This window comes from Oncorhynchus kisutch, linkage group LG12 (assembly GCF_002021735.2).
Source record: "Oncorhynchus kisutch isolate 150728-3 linkage group LG12, Okis_V2, whole genome shotgun sequence".
NCBI classification, from domain to species: Eukaryota; Metazoa; Chordata; class Actinopteri; order Salmoniformes; family Salmonidae; genus Oncorhynchus; species Oncorhynchus kisutch.
Window position 1 is genome coordinate 27,650,644 of NC_034185.2, and position 24,977 is coordinate 27,675,620.

The 24,977-nt window shown below is 42.4% G+C and overlaps 1 protein-coding gene across 2 annotated transcripts; it reads right to left on the reverse strand.

Moving 5' to 3' along the window:
- Positions 1-681: 681 nt before the first annotated feature.
- LOC109900821 (fasciculation and elongation protein zeta-2) lies at positions 682-24,245 on the reverse strand. 2 transcript variants are annotated; one of them, XM_031837315.1, is made up of 9 exons: positions 23,796-24,245; positions 20,624-20,732; positions 16,628-16,747; positions 16,356-16,497; positions 15,530-15,795; positions 14,893-14,973; positions 11,141-11,216; positions 10,943-11,008; positions 682-10,152 (listed from the first exon to the last, which is right to left on the reverse strand). In XM_031837315.1, exons 1-9 carry the CDS (start codon positions 24,101-24,103, stop codon positions 10,136-10,138), a joined length of 1,185 nt encoding a protein of 394 aa, XP_031693175.1. In that variant the 5' UTR covers positions 24,104-24,245; the 3' UTR covers positions 682-10,135. The 2 variants fall into 2 exon arrangements, with proteins under 2 accessions (XP_031693175.1, XP_020352245.1); XM_020496656.2 differs by lacking the exon at positions 14,893-14,973.
- Between the last annotated feature and the right edge of the window lie 732 nt (positions 24,246-24,977).

The window sequence follows — 24,977 nt, forward strand, 5'->3', positions numbered from 1 at the left end:
GGGAGGGCTTGGCCGGGGTAGGCAGTCATTGTAAAATAAGAATTTCTTCTTAACTGTCTTGCCTAGTTAAATACAAAAATACAAAAATACAAATCTGTAATGCTAGTTCTGAGTTGTAAGGACCTCTATGATTCCATCAAAGGAAAACTAATTGAATTCCTAGTTTTTAATTTATTTTACCAGGTAAGTTGACTGGGAACACATTCTCATTTGCAGCCACAACCTGGGGAATAGTTACAGGGGAGAGGAGTGGGATTAATGAGCCAATTGTAAACTGGGGATTATTAGGTGACCGTGATGGTTTGGACACCGGGGTTAACACCCCTACTCTTACGATAAGTGCCATGGGATCTTTTAATGACCTCAGAGAGTCAGGACACCCGTTTAACGTCCCATCCAAAAGACAGCACCCTACACAGGGCAGTGTCCCCAATCACTGCCCTGGGGCACTGGGATACTTTTTTTAGACCAGAGGAAAGAGTGCCTCCTACACCACTTCCAGCAGCATCTGGTCTCCCATTAAGGAACTGACCAGGACCAACCCTGCTTAGCTTCAGAAGCAAGCCAGCAGTGGTATGCAGGGTGGTATGCTGCTGGCTAGTTAAAAACATTCTCAGTATGCTTTAATTCTTTTGATACAGCACAATGTAACTAAATTAATTACAACTCAACACTCAAAAGGATGAGTATAGATGTTTATTACAAAAAAAAGAAATTGGAGAATTACAATCATAAATGTTGTTGGTTTTTCAGAGTACAGATGACTAGGGCAAACCTTTCAATGATTGTGTTCAGAGTCAATATGGGAAGCATTCGCTACAGCTACATGGCTTTCAATATAAATATATAATTGCTGGTTATTACACAAATACAGTTGGCACTCATTACATCTAGCCTACGCACATCTTCTAGTGGTTGATCAACTGTATTGCAAGCATATGGGTAGGCTACAGTATTGCGATAGGTGCGATAGGAGATTGACATCATATCCGTTTTAATTTCAGAGCCTTTAGAGTACCACAGTATGAGTCATAATACCCATATAACCTAGCGGTCAAACAAGGAAATGGTTCCAAACGTTTTTCTACCAGTCATTTTTCCCATAGCGTCTTTTAGAAACACTTCAAATAAGGGCTGTGTGTTGTGTAGGCTGACCCTGGCGTGAGGTTTTGATAACCATGTAAATCTCTCTAGGACAAGGTGGTTTTTATAGAAACACAGCCTTGATTTGAAGTGTTTATAAAATCCCCTATGGGAAAAATGAATGGTGGAAAAACGATTGGAACCATTTCCCTGTTTGACCACTTTGCTTTATGGGTATTATGAAACCTCCACTGTGGGGCTCTATACCAAGGAAGGAAATAGAAACAATCATGAATTGATAAACCAAATATTGAACAACAATTCACATTTTGTATAGAAGTGGGGACTGTAAGCAGCATTTATTTTTTAAATTGTTCAATAAACAAACAATCTTGCAGAATGCGCATCCAGTGTTTGGCACTTGCTATTGCGGCAAGCATATTTTTGAATAAAAAATCACTGCAAAAAATTTAAACATTCTGCCCACACCTCCACAGAAATGTGATCACATCTTCCAGTGTGCTTTCTTTTAACAACTATCATGGCCCAGTTCCAACACCTCCAAGTCATACAGCAAATAAGGCGTTGTTCCCATAAATGGTGAACGGAGGACGTTTTCCAGGCCGGGTTGTGGTTCTCCTTCAGGAGCTGATAAATATAGTTTGGGTCTGATTTATCAATGAAAACATGTAGATTGGGGTAAGTTGAGCCAAAGGGGTAGTATGTTGACCCCCCTTATTTCTAGGAAACCATAGGCCTACACAAAATGTATAATTTGACCAAATATTAAGGAAGAAGTCATTGTTTCATGGAGTCTGTGAAGGAGGAAATCACATGGGAAAAGTGGTAAGTAAGTTAAGTCCAAAAAATGGATTTACTGTTGTAGAGCAGGGATGGGCAACTTTCATGGGGGTGGGGAGCACTAAAAATCTTAAATTCTCATGAGGGTTCGCAGTGGCTCGTATGTCTTCTACCCACATATGCAGTCACGTGTTTTGGGGGCCATAACAGCAAAACATTTTAGTGGATCCACTCTTGACAATGGAGAGACAGTTTTTTTGTTGTTAATTTCCTGCAATTCTACACATTTTGTCATGGGGTTTAGAGAAAATATTGCAGTTTTAAAGCACGTTTGCTGCAATTCTTGTCACGCCCTGACCATAGAGAGCCCTTTGGGTTCTGCATGATGTTTTAGGTCAGGTCGTGACTAGGAGGGTTTCTAGGTATTATATTTCTATGTTGGTGTGTGTGTGTATGGTTCCCAATTGGAGGCAGCTGATATTCATTACCTCTAATTGGGGATCATACTTAGTGTGTCCTTTTCCCCACCTGCTATGTGGGATATTGTTTTTGGTTGAGTGCTAATGTGCGCTACGTATTTCACAATCGTTATATCTTTGTTGTTTTGGAAGTGTCACTATCATTGAAATGTGGAACTCTACTCACGCTGCGCCTTGGTCCAATTATTCATACGACGGTCGTGACAATTCTACACATTTTGCCATGGGGCGGAGAGAAATGTTTGCAGTTTTTAATATGATATCTGAGTGAGAGTGACTAACATAATCTATGGGGGCCCCTGGTCGGTAATTCGACCACGATTACTACAAGTTTAAGATAGCTGGCCGCTAGACTAATATGCGACCGAATTACAATATGCGACTGAAAAACTCTGCATATAGAAAATATGTGCATTTTCCTACTAGTGGTGTGTTTCCACCAAACGGACTAGTTGCAGAAAAACATGTGCAACACCATTTCACATATTTGATATAAATCATTAAAATAAGACAACCTGACTTAGCTTTTAAGTATTGCTTACTAAAGCATTTCTAAATAAAACTGATTCAATGGATTTTAACACACTTCTGTGAAACCCTATGCCATAATCATCTACCGCGGTAACTGGGGCTTTACCCCATGTAAACTGTAGCCATTTATTTCCCTTTAGTTTATTCGCCTAAGCATGACCTTCATCCACATATTCATTTTCTTTCCAATTTTCTTAGCTTTTTTTGTGTCAGCAATTAAACATTGTTCTTAGGGGGGGCTAGTTACCCCCGAGTACCCTACGCACGGCTGATAACTGAGGCCCCAGGAGAGGAGGGTGGCGTCGGGTCAAAGTGTCAGTCGTAAGACTAATTGCACAGAGCATACTCTAGATGGATGGATGAGTGTAGCCAACATCTCCCCAAAAATCATCCATCGGTTTATTTACCAGTCATTCAAGCTGAAAAGGGGCATGATGGAAGTCGGGCATCCAACACGTTTCGCCACATCGGCTGCCTCTAAGTGAGTTAGTGATGGCGAGTGACGTCCCAATATATCACCTACCCTAAGTGAGTTACCTTGTGAGTGACATCCCTATATGTCACTCTCTCTAAATGAGTTAGTGTGTGTCTACCATCTCAGTCTCCCAGACACCCTGTGATGGATGGGGTCTGGAGGAGATGGGCTGTATAAAGGGCTGATTCTGCCACTCTGCAATGAGATCACTTCCACAATAAAAAGCCATTGTCCCTAATCATCCCGGCAAGGTATGAATGCTGATTAGAGTATTATAAGGATGAGCGGCGCTCCCTCCCATCTAAATACGAGCTTTGGTTTGATATAAGGGCCTTTTCCCACTATAGTCAGACCACGATCCATCAACAACCAAAGCCACCAGAAGGAAGTCAGTAGAACATAACACCTGCACGGTGGTCTCAGCCTTTTCAAACAGCAAACAATACGTTTTAGGCTTTCATATGCATCTACATAATTCACAGGGTAGCTTTATCTCTTATCTCTCTCTCATGTATAGTCTAGTGCGGTACTTTTAGTGGGCTTCTTTTCATTTAGCTAATAAGACAATGTGTTCCACAATCTTCCACATGACATAATGGAACACAGAATACTACAGGACTCAGAGCAGGTACTGCACAGTAGCAGGCCATAAGGTAATATTGAGTTGTTACTTAGCACCACCATGTGGCAAAATAATTCAGTGCAGGCGTCACTGCATTAATGTCCCTATGACTTGGATCTGATGTGTTACATCTGCCAAGGCCCCATCCATGTAATACTACCATTCATTTAGTTCTCATTTTGGAACACACCTCGAAATCCATACAGATCAGGGTTGACATTTTGAAAGTGACTTTCAAAGTGAAATTGGCCTTCACCAGAACATGCCAACTCCGGTGAATCATAAAGACACTACTACTACTACTACTACTACAACTACAACTGTTTTTCCAGTGAGGTGGAACAAGATCTAGGTAGTTACTGTTAAATGCGTGTATTAGAGAGGCACGGTACTCTGACTGGCCGTCACCCTGCCTCTCAAGGTAAGCTGATACCTGACACCTGGCTGTTGCCATGACGCTGCTGGGGGGAAGCAGGGGTTGATGGGAGATCTCTGAGGTGAGGAGGACACCTTAACAGCACTCAGAAGTTGCATCTCTCTATTGCCTCTCTTTTTCACTGACCGCATCCTGACCACACCACTATACCAAACTGCAGGGGAGCAGAGTGGACAAGACAACAGAGTACTTTGATTTTTCAAACCTTCCGAAGACATTTGCGCTCATTTGTGGGGTGTTGCAGAGTGTGAATCAGCCAAGGTAAACAGCAGTGTGAAATATTGATGGGGCAACAGGTGTGATCCCTTACCGTCGGTCAGTCCTTGCCCCCCTGATCACATGCACCTCACGGAGAGGGGGTGTCTATGCCCCCGCCACACACCACAACACGGACACCAGCACTGGTGAGGCTCTGGACTGGCCAGTCAACCTGCTCTTATTCTCTTTCCCTGTCTTCATACCTCCCTCTAGTCTCTCTTTTCCTGTCAACTGTCATTGCCTTCATGATGTCTACATTAGGTGTGATCATCTAAACTAACATATATCAGATGAAATGTAGTTTTAAAAAGATGTGGGTTTGATGCTACCAGGAGTTAAGAACACTTCTAGTCATTGAGCATAGAAAGTATGGTGTCAAACAAAAATGTTGCACTGTGAATACACCCCAAATACTCTGGTTCAGAGAGCTAGCAAACAAAGGACAGAAATATCACAGCAGTGGGTCGGTAAGAGATGGTTGGATGAGAGAGGCTGCTGAAGGAGTGCGATCAGAGAGGGATAGAAAATAGGCCACGCCAACAAGTGCGTCTCCAGTTACCTGGTTATCTCCTCTCTCTCTCTGTGTGATCACCTTTCTAAGAAAGAAGGTTGACTTGGGCCCATTACCTTGAGCTGTAGCCCCTAGAACTCAGAGTAAGCCTGGGACACAATGGCATTTACTGATAAAGAGACCATTAGTACACAGAAAGAAACAGCTATATAAAGACGATGAGTAGGTTTGTCCCAGACGTGATAGTGGCGGGTGCATGACATCTTTAGAATTGAAGAATCAGACAGCAAGTTGGATATTATTCCCAATTAAACAGGTTCAACTGCTGTACACTTGTGTTTCCTCCGTTCCTCTTACCCGTCCCTCTCCCCCTCTAGATCAGGTGGAGCCCACTCCTCCCCGTGGGGAGCGGGCGGAGGGGGGTAACGGGGACGGGTCTCTTTTCTACAGGGAGCTGTGGTTCATTGTGCTGATGACAGGGGTAGCCCTGGTGGTTCTAGCTATCGTTCTGGGGATCATCCTGCACAAGGCCCTGAAAAGAACCCCATTCACTCGAGAGCGCCCCCCTCTGGTGGCACTGTCCATGCAGAAGAGGAGCCCCATGGCCGTGTATCCCCCCAGCGACTCCTACCTGGTGAGACGGCCCAACTGGGTATGTGGGAACATCCTATGAAAGAGATGGGTCATTCAACTTTAATTCTACTATATGCACTTTCATAGCATATAGAAATTAACTTTATTCAGATGAGTTTGCATACAACATGGTGGAATATTTTATCTCAGATGGGGTATATTCGGACTATCTCAGTGGAAAACATGAGATATGTGTCAAATGTCTCGCTCTGTAACACATTCTCTCTCCTCTCAGTTTGACACGGTGCCCAACACAACAAGCTCCTCCAACAGTGTTACACTCAAAGGGTTCACCATGCACCTGGAGGTTAGAGACCAGGCAGGCACAATCTCAATTGCATACTCCCCGTGTCCTCTCTCCTCCTTCTCAACACCCATTAGATGAGAAAGCCAGCGGTTACTCCCCTCTGATCTTCTCCTCCAATGGGTTTTGAGGAGAGGACACTAGGAGTGTGCAATTTAAATTCTCCCACAGACACATACACGTCTATTTTGAACAACAGTAACTTGCTGCCTTGTCTCCTATCTGTGCCCCAAGGGAGTGGAGGACAGTAAGTTTTGGGCAGGTGGCGACGCCCCTCCCGAGGGTGAGCTGGGTATCCTTAATGTGTCCAGCCTCCACGTGTCCGCTATCCATGGCTCTGCCCACTCCCAGAATTCTCTGCGGCGCAGCGTGAGCCAGATGATGGACAGGAAGTCGCTGACAGGGGAGGAGGAAGTGTGGGACTCTCACATTCAAGGCCACGACAGCGGGATGGTGAGACACCCCGAAATCTAGGCCCTGCTTAGAGGAAGTTTCTTTGTTTGTTTATTAACTCCTCCTTTCTCCCCCTCCCTCTTTCCATCCATCATCCACCAGTTTATGGAGGACGAGGAGTTTGTCGACACTATTAAAGGCTTCAGCACGGTGCGGAAGGAACACACCATGTTTACCGACACTAACCTGTGACCTGCTGTGTCCTTTGAAATCCACCCCTCACCTTGTCAGGTCAGACAGGTCGACTGGAGGGGCAGCCCCTCACAAAGGGAGGTCGGATGGGTACACAAAGCAAGCCATAGACATTCACTAATAACATCCTATTTGACTATGACTGCAACCGACCTACCAAACAGCACTCTTGGGTTAAATAAAAAATGGAATATAAAAAATAAAAGTCCAAATATGACTAACTGAAGATAATCCAAGAAAAGGACTTGTCTTGCAAGCCAGGCTATTTGGTCATAATTCAGGGACAGAAATGTCACCATGAAAGAGAAGACTCCCGATGAGATAGAGGAACTGATAAGAGAGATAGGTTCACTGAGAACATTTCCCTATTTCGTTTCAATGAGCAGTATCAAGGCATCCATTTATATTGAAATTTGTTTTGGGATTTCTTATAGCTACACTGACCTAAAATACAAAGAGAACAGTGTTTTCATTTTATATAAACATATGTGTATATTGACTTGCTGTTGCTCTGAATGTAAGAATGCCTTTTGATAAGTCGCTGCACAATTTCTGTGTACAGATTGTATCTAATAAAAGTGTGGACCAATTTATTTTTGATAGTAACTTAAATGAGTAAAAAGGTGATTTAATACCAATTTTTGATCATGGATGCACCCTACAAACCAATAGCATGATACCAAGTCAACATATCATAATTTTATTTGAAATGAGCTCCATCCAGATGCAATTCTGGCCCAAAAAGTTTGTACCACTATGGTTACAAAACAAAAACATTTACCGAATAAATTAATGTACTGTAGTACCACATGACAAGACATGTAAACATAAAAACCCCAAATGGGGGAAGAAGTATAGTGCATTAAAAATAAATGAGTAGATTATATATACAAAATTTCAGGCATTTACAAAGGCAGCCTTTTTTGTTGCTTGTGTTTATATAAATATAATTCTCTAGATAAAGTGTGGATATACGCTGATATGTTTGCTAAAATAGAGGGACCAGGCGACGAGAGGGGCAGAGCTTCATCTGAGTCAATAACCTTCTCTGATCTCCGTGACAACGCTGTGCCGCTCCAAGACAACCCAAATTATACTACTCAATTTGACTCGTTTCAAGGAGTCCAAACCCCACCCAAGCTAGTATACATTTCAGTTCGGCTTAACTTTCTCATTGCAACGTGGTTCAATGCTAAGGATTCCTTTAGTGTGACATTATTGCTTACCATTCGTTTGATTTATCTGAAGTAAAAGTGCATGCAGCACATGCTAGGGCTTGTGAATGCTTTTGAAGCTAGCTACCATTGAAAGATAGTTGCATGTGATTCTGTACAGTACCTAGATGTCTGCTGGCTTCCCGTACTAAACTAATTTACCTTCGGAGACATTCAACAGAAACCCATTACCTCGTCACACTTTGATCCAGGGAAAAGCTTCCATTAGACACCATGATTCGACTTCTAATAGCGAGGACAGAACTGGCACTACCGTAGACTTCTTACCTGGGATGTCTAGTTGCTGTCTATAGGTGTCAGGCGGCTCCTAAATACGTTGTCCAGCAGTTACTACAACAGTAGTTTTACTATAGAGCTACAAGCTGATGCTACAACAACCACTTGGCTAGGTCTTCAGGTTCTAGCCTATACTTATCTGTAGCCTTATCAATCACTGATGTCATCATACTACTCAGGCCTAGGTCTGACAAAACATACTACATGGCTACTCAAGCTGCAGGACGCTGGGCGTGCTAATGTTAAAACATACCCCCCCAAACAAAGAGTAACAACATCGCCACCACTGCTCTTGGTGTAGAGTAGTGATAGACTGGACCCGATCGGTTTGTGAGCGACTGCAATTATTGTGCACTGAGCTTAGTTACCTGCTGACGATTTGACAGGTTTGTGGGGTACCAAGCATAGCGTTGCCATGACAGATAGTGCTGGTGAAGGTTGGCGGTTGTGGATGTAGACAAGAGGTCTATAGAAATGTTGGTGTTTGAAGGATCTCTCCGGTCTTTGAACAGAAACCTCCCTACCTCCGTTACATTGTCTCCATAAGTACATACAACGATTTAGTTTTCTACTACTGTTGCTACATCCACTAGACAAGAACAGATCACCGACTGATTACGTCATCACTTGATCCTCAACACAACATCAAAGAGTTATTGGTTTTAAAAACAACATGGTAGGATCAACTCACAGCAATTACACCATTATTTCAACATCCTAATATTAGTGTTATATCCACTGAAATACTCAAATAACCCTGAACTTTCAGTACCATACTAAGAGGTGAGGTATGAGGCAGGCAAGTTTACAGGGTCATAATGTAACATGTCACTAGGAGGGGTCAGAGGTTGACAGCTATTGTTTACATAAGAATGGTGATGTCATCAGTGGCCACACTACTGGCAGCAAAAAGTCACTAATTTCTCTAAAACGACAGAAAAATAAAAAGCTGTACAAGCTTGTTCTTTCAGGTTACCTTCTAACTAACTTGTGTCATTATTTTTTCCCTTTTTCGAGAAGTTATCAATTAAAAATACATGTTCTATTTGTGCAATTTCCCCATTGTAGTATACAAAATAATGATTTATAACATGCCACTAGTGTAGCTCCCTAATCCTATGTACCAGCATGCAAAGACAAACTGACAGGGTTTGTGAAATGTACAAGAGATTCTGAATCCCACTAATACCATGTCTGTCAATCATTAATTACTCTGATCCATAGGATCTCTCTGTTAAAGTGGAGCGCTCCCATTGGACTCCATGACTGATCCCACCCATAGAGGTTCAAGAAGCCTTATTTCCCCATCCCTCCTATATACATAGCCCAGTCAGAGGGCATTGGCCAGTCTAACAGAGGAAAGACGCATTCCAGTGGTCAAGTGACTTCTCCTTGTCTCCTCACCCTATTTCTTAATGATGTGAAAAGACAGACTGGTGAATGTAGAGACAGGAATTAGTTTCCCCTCTCAAGTTCTTTTACATTAGTGCAAACAGAGGATAGAAAATAAGTACAGAAAGACACTTTAGACAATAGAGAGTAATACTGCCAACAGGCTAACAGAGACACTAACATGCAGAGAAGACAAAACAAATGTGAGATTATAGCATTAGAACATTAAAACACACTTAAAAATTACATGTAAAAAGGTAAGGTAAAGCATCAGGTATTACAATGTGAATCTTATAAGTCGAGGGAAAAGAGGTGGCGGGAGGGCGACGACTCCAACAGGAAGAGGCCACCTTAGAGGGGTGGGGGGCTCTCCTTCCATTGGTATGTTCCAGAAATCTGCAGCTCCTAAGTGTTCCGTCAGAATGTTCTAGAACAGGGGGCTCCTCCACTAGGTCTATGTGGGACACAGTACTGCAGCGACAAGAATACACAGAAAACAGCTGTCAACCAATAAATGATCCACCAAATGAAAATATGTGCGTAAAAGAGGATTCATCGCACAGGGAGGAGAGCCACTAAGGGATGAGAGGTTTGTGAAAGAGAAAGAAGAGAGGGACTCACTTAGGTGAACAGGACAGCACTCACGAGAACAGGTCTATAGTGCTAAAAGCTTGGCGGGAAGTGGGAGTGAGCAAGAGTGTGTGTGAGTCTAGGAGGGAGTGCGTGTAAGACAGAGGGTAAGTGAGTGTACACCATAGTCACAAGCACGGCAGAGTATACAGCACAAACCCATTGAAGGGTGTCGTCTGGAAGGAGGTGTGTGAGGGGGCTCTTGACACTTTGCGTGTGTATGTATATATACATGTGTCCATGATTGTGTGAGTCTGTGTGCCTCACAAACCTCCACGTCCAGCCCTCTCATACCAGAGCTAGCGAGAGAGCAGCGCAGCAGAGACGAAAGACAAGGAGGGTAAAGGTCAAGATGGAAGGCTCAGAACAACCTTGCAGGCCTAGTATGACACACTTCAGGGAACAAAGAACACACTGGAAGTAGACCCTCCTAACAAAATGTCCTAACCCTTGTGCCCGAGTAACTTTCTCGGGCACTAGGTGGTAGTAAGACAGTCAATCTGGACAAAAGCGCTGTTTTGAATGGGAGTAATATTTTCTCAAAGGAATAGAGTACCTTTGAGAATGTACATCGCCGTGTGTGGTCTTTTGAATGGGAGTAAGAGTTTTGTAACTGGTAGAGAATGAGTACCTTTGAGGATGTAGTCTGTTAGGAGGCTGGGTACCTTCTCACTGTCCTCCCTCATGGCATGCAAAACTGCAGGGAAGAGCACAAAAGTGATTTGGGAGTGAATATTATGGTTATAACGCTGCTATTCTGGCATTACAGTTCAACTTTCATGGGGACTTGCTAGTTGACAGGCAAGTGTGGTTTGCGAGCAGTACTCACTCTTGGTGAGGATCTGAAGGTCTTCCACAGAGGGGGAACCAGCCTTCTTCTCATAGGGGATAACTGTGGTCAGATACTGAGAGAGAGAGAGAGAGAAACACGTCACAAACACAGAACGAGAGGGAGGGAGTACAAGACACTGGTTCCAGTACTTCAGAAACGGCCAGCCTCCTGGGCTTTTCACAGTTTGTAGGGAGATGCAGAACAGCATCTCGGGACGCACAACTCGCCGATCCTCGTCTTGGATGGTTTATTGCAGCAGCCCGAGTGGGTGCACGATCACAAAACATTGGACAATTGAGGAGTGGAAAAACATCACCCGGTCTGACAAATCCCGTTTTTTGTTGCGTCTTGCTGATGGAAGAGTCCGGATTTGGCGTAAGCAGCACGAGGCCACGGCCGCATCCTGCCTGGTGTCAACGGTACAGGCTGGTGGTGTTGGTGTAATGGTGTGGGGAATGTTTTCCTGGCACACGTTAGGTCCCTTGATACCAATTGAGCAACAATTGAACGCCACACCTTGTAGAATCCATGCCCTGAAGAATTTAGGCTGTTCTGGAGGCAAAGGGGGTGGGACCCAGTAATATATGGGTGTACCTAATAAGCTGGCCACTTAATGTATATTTTAGAGGTCGACCGATTAAATCGGAATGGCCAATTAATTAGGGCTGATTTCAAGTTTTCATAACAATCGGAAATCTGTATTTTTGGATGGCGATTTTGCAGATTCTTTTATTTTTATTTTTTTACACCTTTATTTAATCTTTATTTAACTAGGCAAGTCAGTTAAGGACACATTCTTATTTTCAATGATGGCCTAGGAGCGGTGTGTTAACTGCCTCGTTCAGGGGCAGAATGACAGATTTTCACCTTGTCAGCTCTGGGATTCAATCTTGCAACCTTACGGTTAACTAGTCCAACGCTCTAACCACCTGCCTCTCATTGCACTCCACGAGGAGCCTGCCTGTTACGCAAATGCAGTAGAAGCCAAGGTAAGATGCTAGCTAGCATTAAACTTATCTTGTAAAAAAAACTATCAATAAATCATAATCACTAGTTAAACTAGTAATATCATCAATCATGTGTAGTTATCTAGCATGTCCTGCGTTGCAACGCTGGGGGATGATTTAACAACAGCGCATTTGCGAAAAAAGCACAATCGTTGCACGACTGTACCTAACCATAAACACCAATGCCTTTCTTAAAATCAATACACAGAAGTATATCTTTTTAAACCTGCATATTTAGCTAAAAGAAATCCAGGTTAGCAAGCAATATTAACCAGGTGAAATTGTGCCACTTCTCTTGCGTTCATTGCACGCAGAGTCAGGGTATATGCAACAGTTTGGGCCGCCTGGCTCATTGCGAACTAATTTGCCAGAATTGTACATAATATTGAAGGTTGTACAATGTAACAATTATATTTAGACTTAGGGATGCCACCCGTTAGATAAAATACCGAACGGTTCCGTATTTCACTGAAATAATAAACGTTTTGTTTTCGAAATGATTGTTTCCGTATTCGACCATATTAATGACCAAAGGCTCATATTTCTGTGTGTTATTATGTTATAATTAAGTCTATGATATGATATTTGAGAGAGCAGTCTGACTGAGCGATGGTTGGCAGCAGCAGGCGCGTAAGCATTCATTCAAACAGCACTTTCGTGCGCTTTGCCAGCAGCTCTTCGCAAGCACAGCACTGTTTATGACTTCAAGCCTATCAGCCTAATGGCTGGTGTAACCGATGTGAAATGGCTAGCTAGTTAGCGGGGTGTGCGCTAAGTGTTTCAAACATCACTCGCTCTGAGACTTGGAGCAGTTATTCCCCTTGCTCTGCAAGGGCCGCAGCTTTTGTGGAGTGATGGGTAACGCTGCTTCGAGTGTGGCTGTTGTCGATGTGTTCCTGGTTCGAGCCCAGGTAGGGGCGAGGAGAGGGGCGGAAGCTATACTGTTACACTGGCAATACTAAAGTGCCTATAAGAACATCCAATAGTCAAAGGTATATGAAATACAAATGGTAGAGAGAGAAATAGTCCTATAAATACTATATTACCTACAACCTAAAACCTCTTACCTTGGAATATTGAAGTCTCATGTTAAAAGGAACCACCAGCTTTCATATGTTCTCATGTTCTGAGCAAGGAACTCAAACGTTAGCTTTTTTACATGGCACATATTGCACTTTTACTTAAATTTGGTTATTTAAACCAAATTGAACATGTTTCATTATTTATTTGAGGCTAAATAGATTTTATTAATGTATTATATTAAGTTAAAAGTGTTCATTCAGTATTGTTGTAATTGTCATTATTACAAATAAATACAAATAAATACAATTTTAAAAAATGTAAAAAGAAAATTGGCCGATTTAAATCGGTATCGGCTTTTTTTTGGATCCTCCAATAATCGGTATCGGGGTTGAAAAACCATAATCGGTCGACCTCTAGTATATTTCAACACTACAAACCACTTAAGAACTCGAGTATAAAACCTTACCATCACCATTTGTATTTGCCGGACTACTCAAAATGAATTATTCCACTGCTCTATCGTTCGCTACATACTTCAGTCAGACTGCCATCGTTAAAGTCGTGTGTGTGGTGACGTCAAAATGAGGGGTGTTGTACAAAACAAAGTCATCAGCGATTGGATCATCTCTAACCAATCAGAGTATCAAAGCCAATGACACATTTTCAAAACCTAGCTTTAACTCGTGTGTTCTGGCTCTTGCCCAACCCATCGGTTTCTGGGACCAATCAGAATGTGTTTGCATTCTAGAAATCGTCAGGGAGACATTCAGATCCACACTCATTGCGGAGTAGAAACTAACTTCCGTGGGCGTGGTGTATCATTTGGCCAGAGTAAGGAGTTTGGGTAGCTAGGCAATACCTGCATTTGTTCCAAATCAAGAAACTGATTATTTGCGAGAGCGTCATTGGTCGACTGATCGGAAGCTCCTAGTACCCAGTGGGAAATTTCACTTGAATGACCCTCCAAGTCAGAATTACAAGTGGGAAACTCAGAATATGTTGTTACCCGAGTTGCGACATTTCCCCACTGACCATTTACCTTTTCAACCAAGAGATGTCAACAAATCAGTTTGACATTTACAACCGTATCAATATGGAGAATGTAGCTAGTTTGACCATATGTCAATGTTACACAAGCTAGCTAACTTTATTATTAGCAATGTACAATCTTATTGGTTAAAGAATTGTTCCGACTTCAAAAAGGCACGTGAGCACAATGTCGGACTTACGACTTCCCATTTCCCACGAGCACACCCATAGTAATAAGGGGACGCTTGTTTGCAGGAAATAAAGAGCACACTATTGGATGATTCAGCATCAAGTTCCTGCCAATCTCAAGACAGAACTCTCAGTTCAACAAACAGGACCACCCATACGTAAAAATGTATGCACGCATGACTAAGTTGCTTTGGAAAAAACTGTCTGCTAAATGGCATATATTATTATATATTACAGGAAAATCATAGGAAACAAAAAAAGAGACACAAAAAGAGAAGGATATGAAAGCAGAGAAGCAGAAATGCTTCATTTGTATTTGATGGACATAGAATGAGCCAGAGGATAAGACAGCAGAGGGCTTAAGAAATAGTTTGATGGAAAAAGTGAAAAAGAAAGATGGTCAAATAAAGAGGACATGGTGAAAACATAGTAGCAGCAAAAGCTGTAGAGAAAAAAACTGAAAAAAAGAGGATGGGTAGCTAGAGAGAGAGAGAGGGGCACCTGTTTGTCCCCTCCTGTGCTGCCGAAAGTTTGACGGAGGCCGTTCTGAATGACAGTGGAGAGTCCCTCCATAGTGAAGAGCTAGAAGGAGGAAGCGGAAGGAGGGAGAGAGAGATAAAACTACCAAAGAATGAGAAACCATCCAAAAAGACATGAGCACTCCAGAGAGCAGGAGAGGGGTATAAGAGCTGGATTCAACCCTCTTTCGTTTTAGGTTCTGAAAAGGAAAGGTTATCCACACGGAAGTCCAACAGTGTGAAGTAAGACCGCCAGGTTGTTTTATTTGACAGTCCTGTTTTCAGCTGGTATTTACTAAGACATGTCAAAATGTCACCATGTACATAGGAACTAGCTGGAAAATAGCTGACTGTAGAATAAAGCGTAAGGGCAGAGAGACCCAACAGGGTCTGCAGGGTGAGTGTGGCAGGAGTTAGTACAGCACTGCAAGGTGTTTTGTTGCTTTTCCGTGCATTTGCCCCCCCCCCACAGTTTCCAGTGCATGCATCTTCCCTTGTGGTGCGTCTATGAATGAGGGAGTGTCCACAACACACATATCTATACGCGCATGTCTGCATTACAACATGCATTATATGGATTTCAATGTATACAAAACTATGTATGCATCCGTCTCTCTCACCGTCCCAGGAACGTGTGTCCTGTCTGCCCTCAGGGCACTGCCTGTGGGCCTGGACTTCTTCTTCTGGCGGAGCAGCTCACGGTGCTCCTTCTGCCGGTTCTGCACTTCGATGAGCAGCGAGATGAAGCTGTTCTTCACCTCCTTCTCAAAGTCCAGCTCGTCCCTCAGAGCCAGGACCTGGATCAGCTCCTCACTGTAGCGCCTGATGGCCGTCTCCACCTCCTCCAAGGCCTCGCTCAGCTCTGAGACTGACAGACGATGCAGGCCTGACAGACGACGCAGAACATACCAACACACACTTAAACAGGGCTTGACAAATCACATTACACATGGGGGGGTATCACATACTAACATACACTTAAAAGGTCAGTCACAAATGTTGGCATTAAAGTCTTGATTTGATGTGCATTTACAAGTTACATAACAAACATGCAGCAATTGCTGTCCAGTTGTATCTAACGTCTATTACGTAACAATGCTACTGTGAGCCTGTATCTGCTGTCCAGTTGTATCTAATGTCTATTACGTAACAATGCTACTGTGAGCCTGTATCTGCTGTCCAGTTGTATCTAATGTCTATTTCGTAACAATGCTACTGTGAGCCTGTATCTGCTGTCCAGTTGTATCTAATGTATATTACATAACAATGCTACTGTGAGCCTGTATCTGCTGTCCAGTTGTATCTAACGTCTATTATGTAACAATGCTACTGTGAGCCTGTATCTGCTGTTCAGTTGTATACATGTACGGGTTGTGCAATGTAGCTGCAAGGAGCTGTTAACACTTTAGTTGTTAGGGATTTAGATGAGAGTTAGGAGTAACTCACGGTCCTCATAGCTGGTGTTGGAGCTGGAGCGTTTGAGGTTGCTGAGGTCTTGGGAGAGCATGGACAGGTCTGACTGGGACGGGCTCTCATCATCCTCTGGGTCTGGAGACTCCTCCATCAGCTCCTCAATCTCCTCGATCACCTGCAACAAACAAACACACACACACACACAGGGTTGTGTGTTACGGGTGTGGCTTTGTAAGTAGGAGTGTGTGTGTCTGTAAGGTGTATTTGAGAAGTGACAGAAAGAGAGAGCGAGTGTGTGTGTGTACCTGCTCGACGGTGAAGAGTGGCTCGTCGTTGACGCAGGACACGATGATGGAGTGCATGTCCATCTGTTCCCTCAGCTCCTCATCATCATCAGACAGGTCAAGAGGCATGTTGTCCAGCTTCTGTCCATCACAGAGAGAGGGAGCAGAGAAACAGAGAGAACGCAAAAAAGGGAGATGCAGTCAGCTTGGTGGGGAGGTGCTAGGGCGATATATATATATATATATATACACACACAGTGCCTTGCGAAAGTATTCGGCCCCCTTGAACTTTGCGACCTTTTGCCACATTTCAGGCTTCAAACATAAAGATATAAAACTGTATTTTTTTGTGAAGAATCAACAACAAGTGGGACACAATCATGAAGTGGAACGACATTTATTGGATATTTCAAACTTTTTTAACAAATCAAAAACTGAAAAATTGGGCGTGCAAAATTATTCAGCCCCCTTAAGTTAATACTTTGTAGCGCCACCTTTTGCTGCGATTACAGCTGTAAGTCGCTTGGGGTATGTCTCTATCAGTTTTGCACATCGAGAGACTGAAATGTTTTCCCATTCCTCCTTGCAAAACAGCTCGAGCTCAGTGAGGTTGGATGGAGAGCATTTGTGAACAGCAGTTTTCAGTTCTTTCCACAGTTTCTCGATTGGATACAGGTCTGGACTTTGACTTGGCCATTCTAACACCTGGATATGTTTATTTTTGAACCATTCCATTGTAGATTTTGCTTTAGGTTTTGGATCATTGTCTTGTTGGAAGACACATCTCCGTCCCAGTCTCAGGTCTTTTGCAGACTCCATCAGGTTCTCTTCCAGAATGGTCCTGTATTTGGCTCCATCCATCTTCCCATCAATTTTAACTATCTTCCCTGTCCCCACTGAAGAAAAGCAGGCCCAAACCATGATGCTGCCACCACCATGTTTGACAGTGGGGATGGTGTGTTCAGGGTGATGAGCTGTGTTGCTTTTACGCCAAACATAACGTTTTGCATTGTTGCCAAAAAGTTCAATTTTGGTTTCATCTGACCAGAGCACCTTCTTCCACATGTTTGGTGTGTCTCCCAGGTGGCTTGTGGCAAACTTTAAACGACACATTTTATGGATATCTTTAAGAAATGGCTTTCTGCTTGCCACTCTTCCATAAAGGCCAGATTTGTGCAATATTGCTGATTGTTGTCCTATGGACAGAGTCTCCCACCTCAGCTGTAGATCTCTGCAGTTCATCCAGAGTGATCATGGGCCTCTTGGCTACATCTTTGATCAGTCTTCTCCTTGTATGAGCTGAAAGTTTAGATGGACGGCCAGGTCTTGGTAGATTTGCAGTGGTCTGATACTCCTTCCATTTCAATATTATCGCTTGCACAGTGCTGCTTGGGATGTTTAAAGCTTGGGAAATCTTTTTGTATCCAAATCCGGCTTTAAACTTCTTCACAACAGTATCTCGGACCTGCCTGGTGTGTTCCTTGTTCTTCATGATGCTCTCTGTGCTTTTAACGGACCTCTGAGACTATCACAGTGCAGGTGCATTTATACGAAGACTTGATTACACACAGGTGGATTGTATTTATCATCATTAGTCATTTAGGTCAACATTGGATCATTCAGAGATCCTCACTGAACTTCTGGAGAGAGTTTGCTGCACTGAAAGTAAAGGGGCTGAATAATTTTGCACGCCCAATTTTTCAGTTTTTGTTTGTTAAAAAAGTTTGAAATATCCAATAAATGTCGTTCCACTTCATGATTGTGTCCCACTTGTTGATTCTTCACAAAAAAATACAGTTTTATATCTTTATGTTTGAAGCCTGAAATGTGGCAAAAGGTCGCAAAGTTCAAGGGGGCCAAATACTTTCGCAAGGCACTGTATATATATATATATATAACATTTGTTCTAGTATGATATTCCAAATGCCTGTATTTTTCATTTTTATGAGTGTTTATGTCCACGTGTTCTCACAGTGTCTTTTTGGTCTTGTCTGCTTCTGCGCAGCACACCTTCCCATTTATACACACGCCAAGCCCCTCCAAAAATGAGAGATCCCTTGTTCCGCTCTGACAAGCGGGTTCAACTCACAATTTGTAGTTGAGGTTTGGTCCAACAGAATGGGTCATATGGTCACCAAAACACATTGAGACATTATTTTACTGTAATAGAGAAGTAACCCTCTCTAACTATATCCCTTTTATGTCTCTACTCCTTATATTGCATACAGAGCAGACACTACTAAAACAGGAATATCAATAAACATTGATTTGGGAAATGTATGCTCAGTTTGTTGTGTGTGGCATTGCGTTAACACGTACCACTAGCAGCATTTTAGACAAAGACTTATACTAGCTGTCTATTCTGTGTTTTATAAATCTGTAATAAGCATAAAACAATTCTATAAGGAATTGTCATCTCGTTCTGAGAAATAAGGTAGGCAACTTGATTTCAACATCTGAACAAAGTGGACAGGCCAGCATGCTGTTCAAACAGTTGGAGACAGAAGGGTGTGTTCATAACATTTCAACTGTCCTACCTTGTTAGCTAGAAAATAGATCCAAGTTGGCTACATTTGAAATATAAAACTTAGCTGGCTAGTCACTAGCATGTAGGCTTGTGCTTGAGAGATGGTTTATGAGACATAGAAAATGTATTCAAAATGCCTGCTACAATAAGTCATTATTAGTGAATGTGCATCATGTATGGTTCTGGTCAAATTTGTAACAAAAAGGAATTTTCATAGACTTGAATGCCAGATCATTGATCATTGAAAAAAAGCAGGTGACATTATTAGTGGGTCCTGTAGTTGTAAAAGGCTTATATTAATCCTAGGTACAATTTCACAAGCCTTCAATTCATTACATTATTGCTGACTGTTTGAAATGCAGTGTATTTGACCCTTAACAATAGTACAACAAAGCTTTTTAGAAGAAAAAAAATATATATATATTTTAATCGAGATGTATATATATATTTTAATCAAAGATCTGGAAATCAACATTTGTCCTACCACTTTTAAAAAAGGGGGAGATCCAACTCTTAAATAATTATAGGCCAATCTCAAAGCTGTAACCCCTGGTGAAAATACTTGAAACCCTTGTAAGTGAACAGCCAAAATAGTTTTTTATTTACTAGCTCTATTTTATCAATGTACCAATCGGGCTTCAGGAAGAAGCATAGCACAATTACAGCAGCCATGAAGGTTTTAAATGATATCACTGAAGCCATTGACAAAAAACGGCACTTTTTATTGATCTCGCTAAGGCTTTTGATACAGTTGATCATGCTATACTAAGGCAGAGATTGTCGAGTGTAGGTCTTTCGGAGCATGCAGTTGCATGGTTTGCTAACTATCGGTCTGGTAGAACTCAGTGCACTCAATTTGATGGGCTTATGTCTGATAAATTGTCTGTCTTGGTGTGCCCCAAGGCTCTGTACTTGGTCCTCTCTTATTCACTATTTATATAAATGATTTAGACAAAAATGTCCAAAAATGCACAACTAAATTTTTATGCTGATGATACTGTTATTTACTGTTGTGCCTCGTCTCTTACAAAAGCTTTCCAGAACATGCAAACTGCTTTTTAATAATTTGGTAAAAGGGCTTTTATGTACTCTGCGCCATCGTCTTGGAACACCTTACAAAATACTTTTAAACTGGAAGAACTTGTCCCGATTGGTGTTTTTAAATCACTGATGAAGGATTTTGAGGCTGATTCCCTGACCTGTCAATGTTTTTAATTAGCTGTTTTATACTCTTGTGAATTCAATGGTTTTTACTAGATTACTTGTAGTTTTTCCCCATTGTCTGTCTGTAATTTTTTTCTAATGACTTGATGCTGCCTATCTTGGCCAGGTCGCTCTTGAAAAATAGATTTTAATCTCAATGAGCCCTTCCTGGTTAAATAAAAGGTTAAATGAAATTAAATATTGATTAAACAAAAATCTAGATATGATTTTTAAGCCATATATTTAAGCCCTAGCAGGTGCAGACCGTGTATGTGTGTGTGTCTTACCCCCTGCTCACAGAGATTGAGAGTGGGGAGATGCAGGGAGCGAATGTGAGAGGTCTTCCAGTCCACTGGCATCACATTGCCGTAGTTATCGGTGAGAGCATTCCACACGCTGAGGGAGGGAGAGAGGGGAAAGAACAGTGAAAGAGGAATATGGTGAGGGGAATGAAGAGAATGAGAGGGTGACAAGAGAAGAGTAAGTAGGGGAGAATTAATGGAGAACAATGTGAGGTCAAAAGAGGGTGAGAAACGAGGAAGGGAGAAAGAAAGAGGAAGAAAGAGAACATTTTCATTCACAGCACAAAAACAAAAAAACTTTCCACACTGACACATCATTAGTTGGCAGTAGTTTGTCATCCTCTTTTCTCACCAGCCACCCACACACCACTTGTCTCTGTCTTTGATACAGCTTGCATCTCTCTGCTCGCTGCTAACAGCACAGGAATCTAGCATTTCTCAATGCCAAATGTATTGTCCAAGTCTTTTCTTATAAAAGGGCACTGCTTTACGCTACAAGAAAATACAGAATAGATTTTCATGGACCTTACTTCCATTTTGTACATAGATACCGCTACACGATTGGAGTGAGCATGCGTAAGATACATGAGAGTATGAGTGTGTGTGTGCGTCTGTCTGGCCCTGACTGCTTCGAGCAATGTGAGGATGGGCATTGTGAACCCACGCGTCAGAAAGGCTTTGCATCAGAGAGATTGCTGCCCACACACTCCAATGAATAGACAGACATGTGTTATTCGCTTAACCCCACTCTCTCCCTCCCGCTTGCTTTCTCACTAACACAGCATTATTACCATTAACAACATACAGTTTTGGGATAGGTTCCCTAAAAAAATGGGGCAATGCCGGCAGGAACCGCTTTGGCCCCGTGTCGGTGTCCCCCTTTGATCGTGGCATTGCTATTCTCAACAATGCACACACCCCGCATAAAACAAAATCAAATGTATTTGGTTAGCACTGTTAATGCGAGTGTAGCGAAATGCTTGTGCTTCTCGTTTCGACAATGCAGTAACAACCAACGAGTAATCTAACCTGACAATTCCAAAACTACTACCTTATACACCCAAGTGTAAAGTGATAAAGAATATGTACATGATGGTACCGAACGGCATAGGCAAGATGCAATAGATGGTATCGAGTACAGTATATACATATGAGATGAGTAATGTAGGGTATGTAAACAAAGTGGCATAGTTTAAAGTGGCTAGTGGTACATGTATTATGTATGTAAACATTAGATTAAGTAGCATTGTTTAAAGTGGCTAGTGATAAACAAGCCTCTCTGTGGCCAGTGGGTCTATGTAGCTTCATGAGTAGTTCTCCTAGGAAGTTGATCCTGAAACTTTCCCCAAAAGCATATTAGGGAATATAAAACACACACACTCCTTCCAGTCTTCCTGTCATCCTCACTGTGTGTCTCTGCATGGAGCTAGGCCATTAGCCAACTACAGAGCTAGTTAGGAGGCAAGGCATGTCCTCCAAATGGGCAGTCACTCATGAAAGGACTCCGCTGCCCTCAGTGCACTGCTCTTTCTGTCCAAACTCCCCCCTCCACTTCCCTCACACTCATCCTCCTCACCCTGGTCCTAATAGTGGCATTGCAAAACTAGGTCTGTGTGTACTGTGTATACATGTTCTCTCTCGGTGTGTGTGTGTATTTATGCGTGAATTCAATTTGCTCTTTCCCTGGAAATTGATATTATGACCGAGCTGACATCGCCATGGTTGTATCTGTATTGAGTGAGACAGCTCAGGAGACCATTTTAGGGAGATGACACTGGCTGTACTGTAGTCGGGGCATGCTGATGAGTCATAGATAGACCAACATCACAGGCTAACAGATCCTCTGCCATCTCCACAAGTCTTTATTATAGTGATAGCCAAGATACCTTTGTTATAGCATGTGTTACTTAAGCAATAAGGCCCGAGGGGGTGTGGTATATGGCCAATATACCATGGCTAAGGGCTGTTCTTACACAACGCATCCCGGAGTGCCTGGATACAGCCCTTTGCCGTGGTATATTGGCCATACCACAAACCCGGAGGTGCCTTATTGCTATTATAAACTGGTTACCAATGTAATTAGAACAGTAAAAACAAATTTGTCATACCCATGGTATATGGTCTGATATACCACGTATTTCAGACAAATCAGCATTCAGGGCTCGACTCACCTGGTTCATAATATTCTAAAACAGGGACTGTTTAGTTTAGGCCTACATATGGGAGCACATTTTATTGTAAAAGGGTACAGTGTTTCCCTCAAGATTCTTTGGACCTGACTCAAGGGCAACGTACAAGGCTGCCAATATCAAAAGACACGATCTCGGTAGGCTGTGTGTGCGTGTATAGAGCAAGTTGAGGGGTGAAGAGGAGGGTTGAGCTTAGATGTCCTCTACAGATCACTGGTTTTAAAAACGCTGTCCATCACATAATCTGAGCTGAAGTGTGCCCTTTCAATAACCATAAAAAAATGTACCTCGATGTATGTGTTTGCAATTATTTAAAATGTCACGATGTGGTTCATCAGCAGTGCGTCAATAGAGAACAGCCCAGACTCCCGTCTGTCCTGAGTTTGGACAGACTCAGATAACTTTAAAGTCAGTATACTAACTAACTACAGTGCCGGAATGGTGAAAACGAATTGCAGTGCACATAGCTAATGCACGAGACACACGGTAGTCTAATATTTTGAAGTCACTTATGTGAAAGGAGGGACTGTTTAGGAAATCACTGCATTGTCGGAACTAGAAGCACAAGCATTTCGCTACCCTCGCATTGACATCTGCTAACCATGTGTATGTGACAAATACATTTGATTTGATTTTGATTTGCAATGCTAATATCAAGTTGTTTACAAACTAAAGTTGGGTCGCTAGCTACATTGAAAACACAGGTCAGTTAGTGTTATAGCTAAGCGCTAGAAACAATATACAAATGTAACCTCTTGAAGACTGGTTTTGAAGTCCTGATTGTCTTAAGTTACCTTTGTATCACGTGCATTCAACACAACCGTGGCTATCTAGCGAACAACCCTGTTGGTTAAATGGCTAGCTAGCAGTAGGCTAACCTTAGCAATGGTGGGCTAACTAACTAGTTTAGCAAACAGATTTCAAATTATAGGTTAACAATGCTAAAGTAGCAAACAATTCACACTCACTCGTCGTCCTTGAGGAAATTATCTTCTGTGATAGGTTTAATGGGGGCTATGTTTTCAGTTTCAGTGTTGTAATTTCGGAAGCAAACTGTCAGCTTCTCATCGAAGTCGTGGACAAGGTCCTCCATTGATTTGAAGCTACATATCTCCCCCGAGAAGCTGTTGTCGATGTCCGAGAAATCCTCCACCAGGCCCGTGTCAGCCACGTTCGAGGAGTTCAGCTGGTCCAGTCGGTTTGGCGACCCTGAGGCCGCCTTGAATTCGTTGAAATCCTGCCAGTCTTCATCGAAGTGGGCTAACGGCGCTGCCATGACTACCGCAGGGACTCGGTTCGGCTGCCCTACCCCTGGATGGTGCTCTATCCTCGGCTATAACGAATGTGCCACTGATGATGATGAACATGGAGAAGACTGGTGAAGAAGAAACTAGTGGTCTCTGCCTCTGCTGACGTCACGCGTGGTGGGTAATCCCCCCCCCTCTTCGATAGAAGATCAAAACAAACATGTATTTTTTTCAACATTTTATATTGTTAGACTGTTTAAAACTATGCAATTGTATTCTTTAATCTTCATGTAAGGGACTGTGGTCAGTAGCTTGCCTTACAGGATTCTTAGTTAAAATGCACATTTGGCTTATTTCACCTATTGTTTCAAACTGGGGGAAAAGGTCAAACAAATGAATAATCGTTGAATATTGTCTTGAGTATTAAGGCATTGAACCATAGACTGTTGTATGTAGGCTATGTTAATGTAAATAAAATGCTATGGAAAATGTTATTGCAAGCATATAATTTCCCACCTGGTGGCGGTGGTGCGCTAATGTAAAGAGGAATGGAGAGAAAGGTCTATAGTTGAGAGATTATGCAATTACTCTATGGCCTGTATAATACATGGAGAAAACGACTTCACAAACGCACCTCAAATTAGAAATGTATTTCAAACAAGATTGTTAACTTAAAATAGTCACAATTTATTGGTAGCAGTTCTTGTTTATCCCTAAATTTGGCATTTGATCCCCTCTGATGCACACTACTATGCCTCTTTGCTGCCATGCTGTTTCTCTGAATTACACCAATGTCATCAAATGTTCAAGGGTGTGAACCAGTCAACAGTACTAACAAAGTTAAACACAAGAAAATGAGGGCTCCTTTCAGTCTGAGAACTCAAACTTTCCTCTAAAGTCTGT

What these genes read in the sequence shown, in the direction of transcription:
- LOC109900821 (XM_031837315.1), bottom strand. Translation starts at nt 24,103, where the DNA reads ATGGCAGCGCCGTTAGCCCACTTCGATGAAGACTGGCAGGATTTCAAC. An exon ending in AATTTCCTCAAGGACGACGA is followed by an intron (nt 20,733 to 23,795) that starts GTGAGTGTGAAT and finishes TCCCTCCCTCAG; the next exon opens with CGTGTGGAATGCTCTCACCG. An exon ending in CCTTCAGATCCTCACCAAGA is followed by an intron (nt 11,009 to 11,140) that starts GTGAGTACTGCT and finishes TCTTCCCTGCAG; the next exon opens with TTTTGCATGCCATGAGGGAG.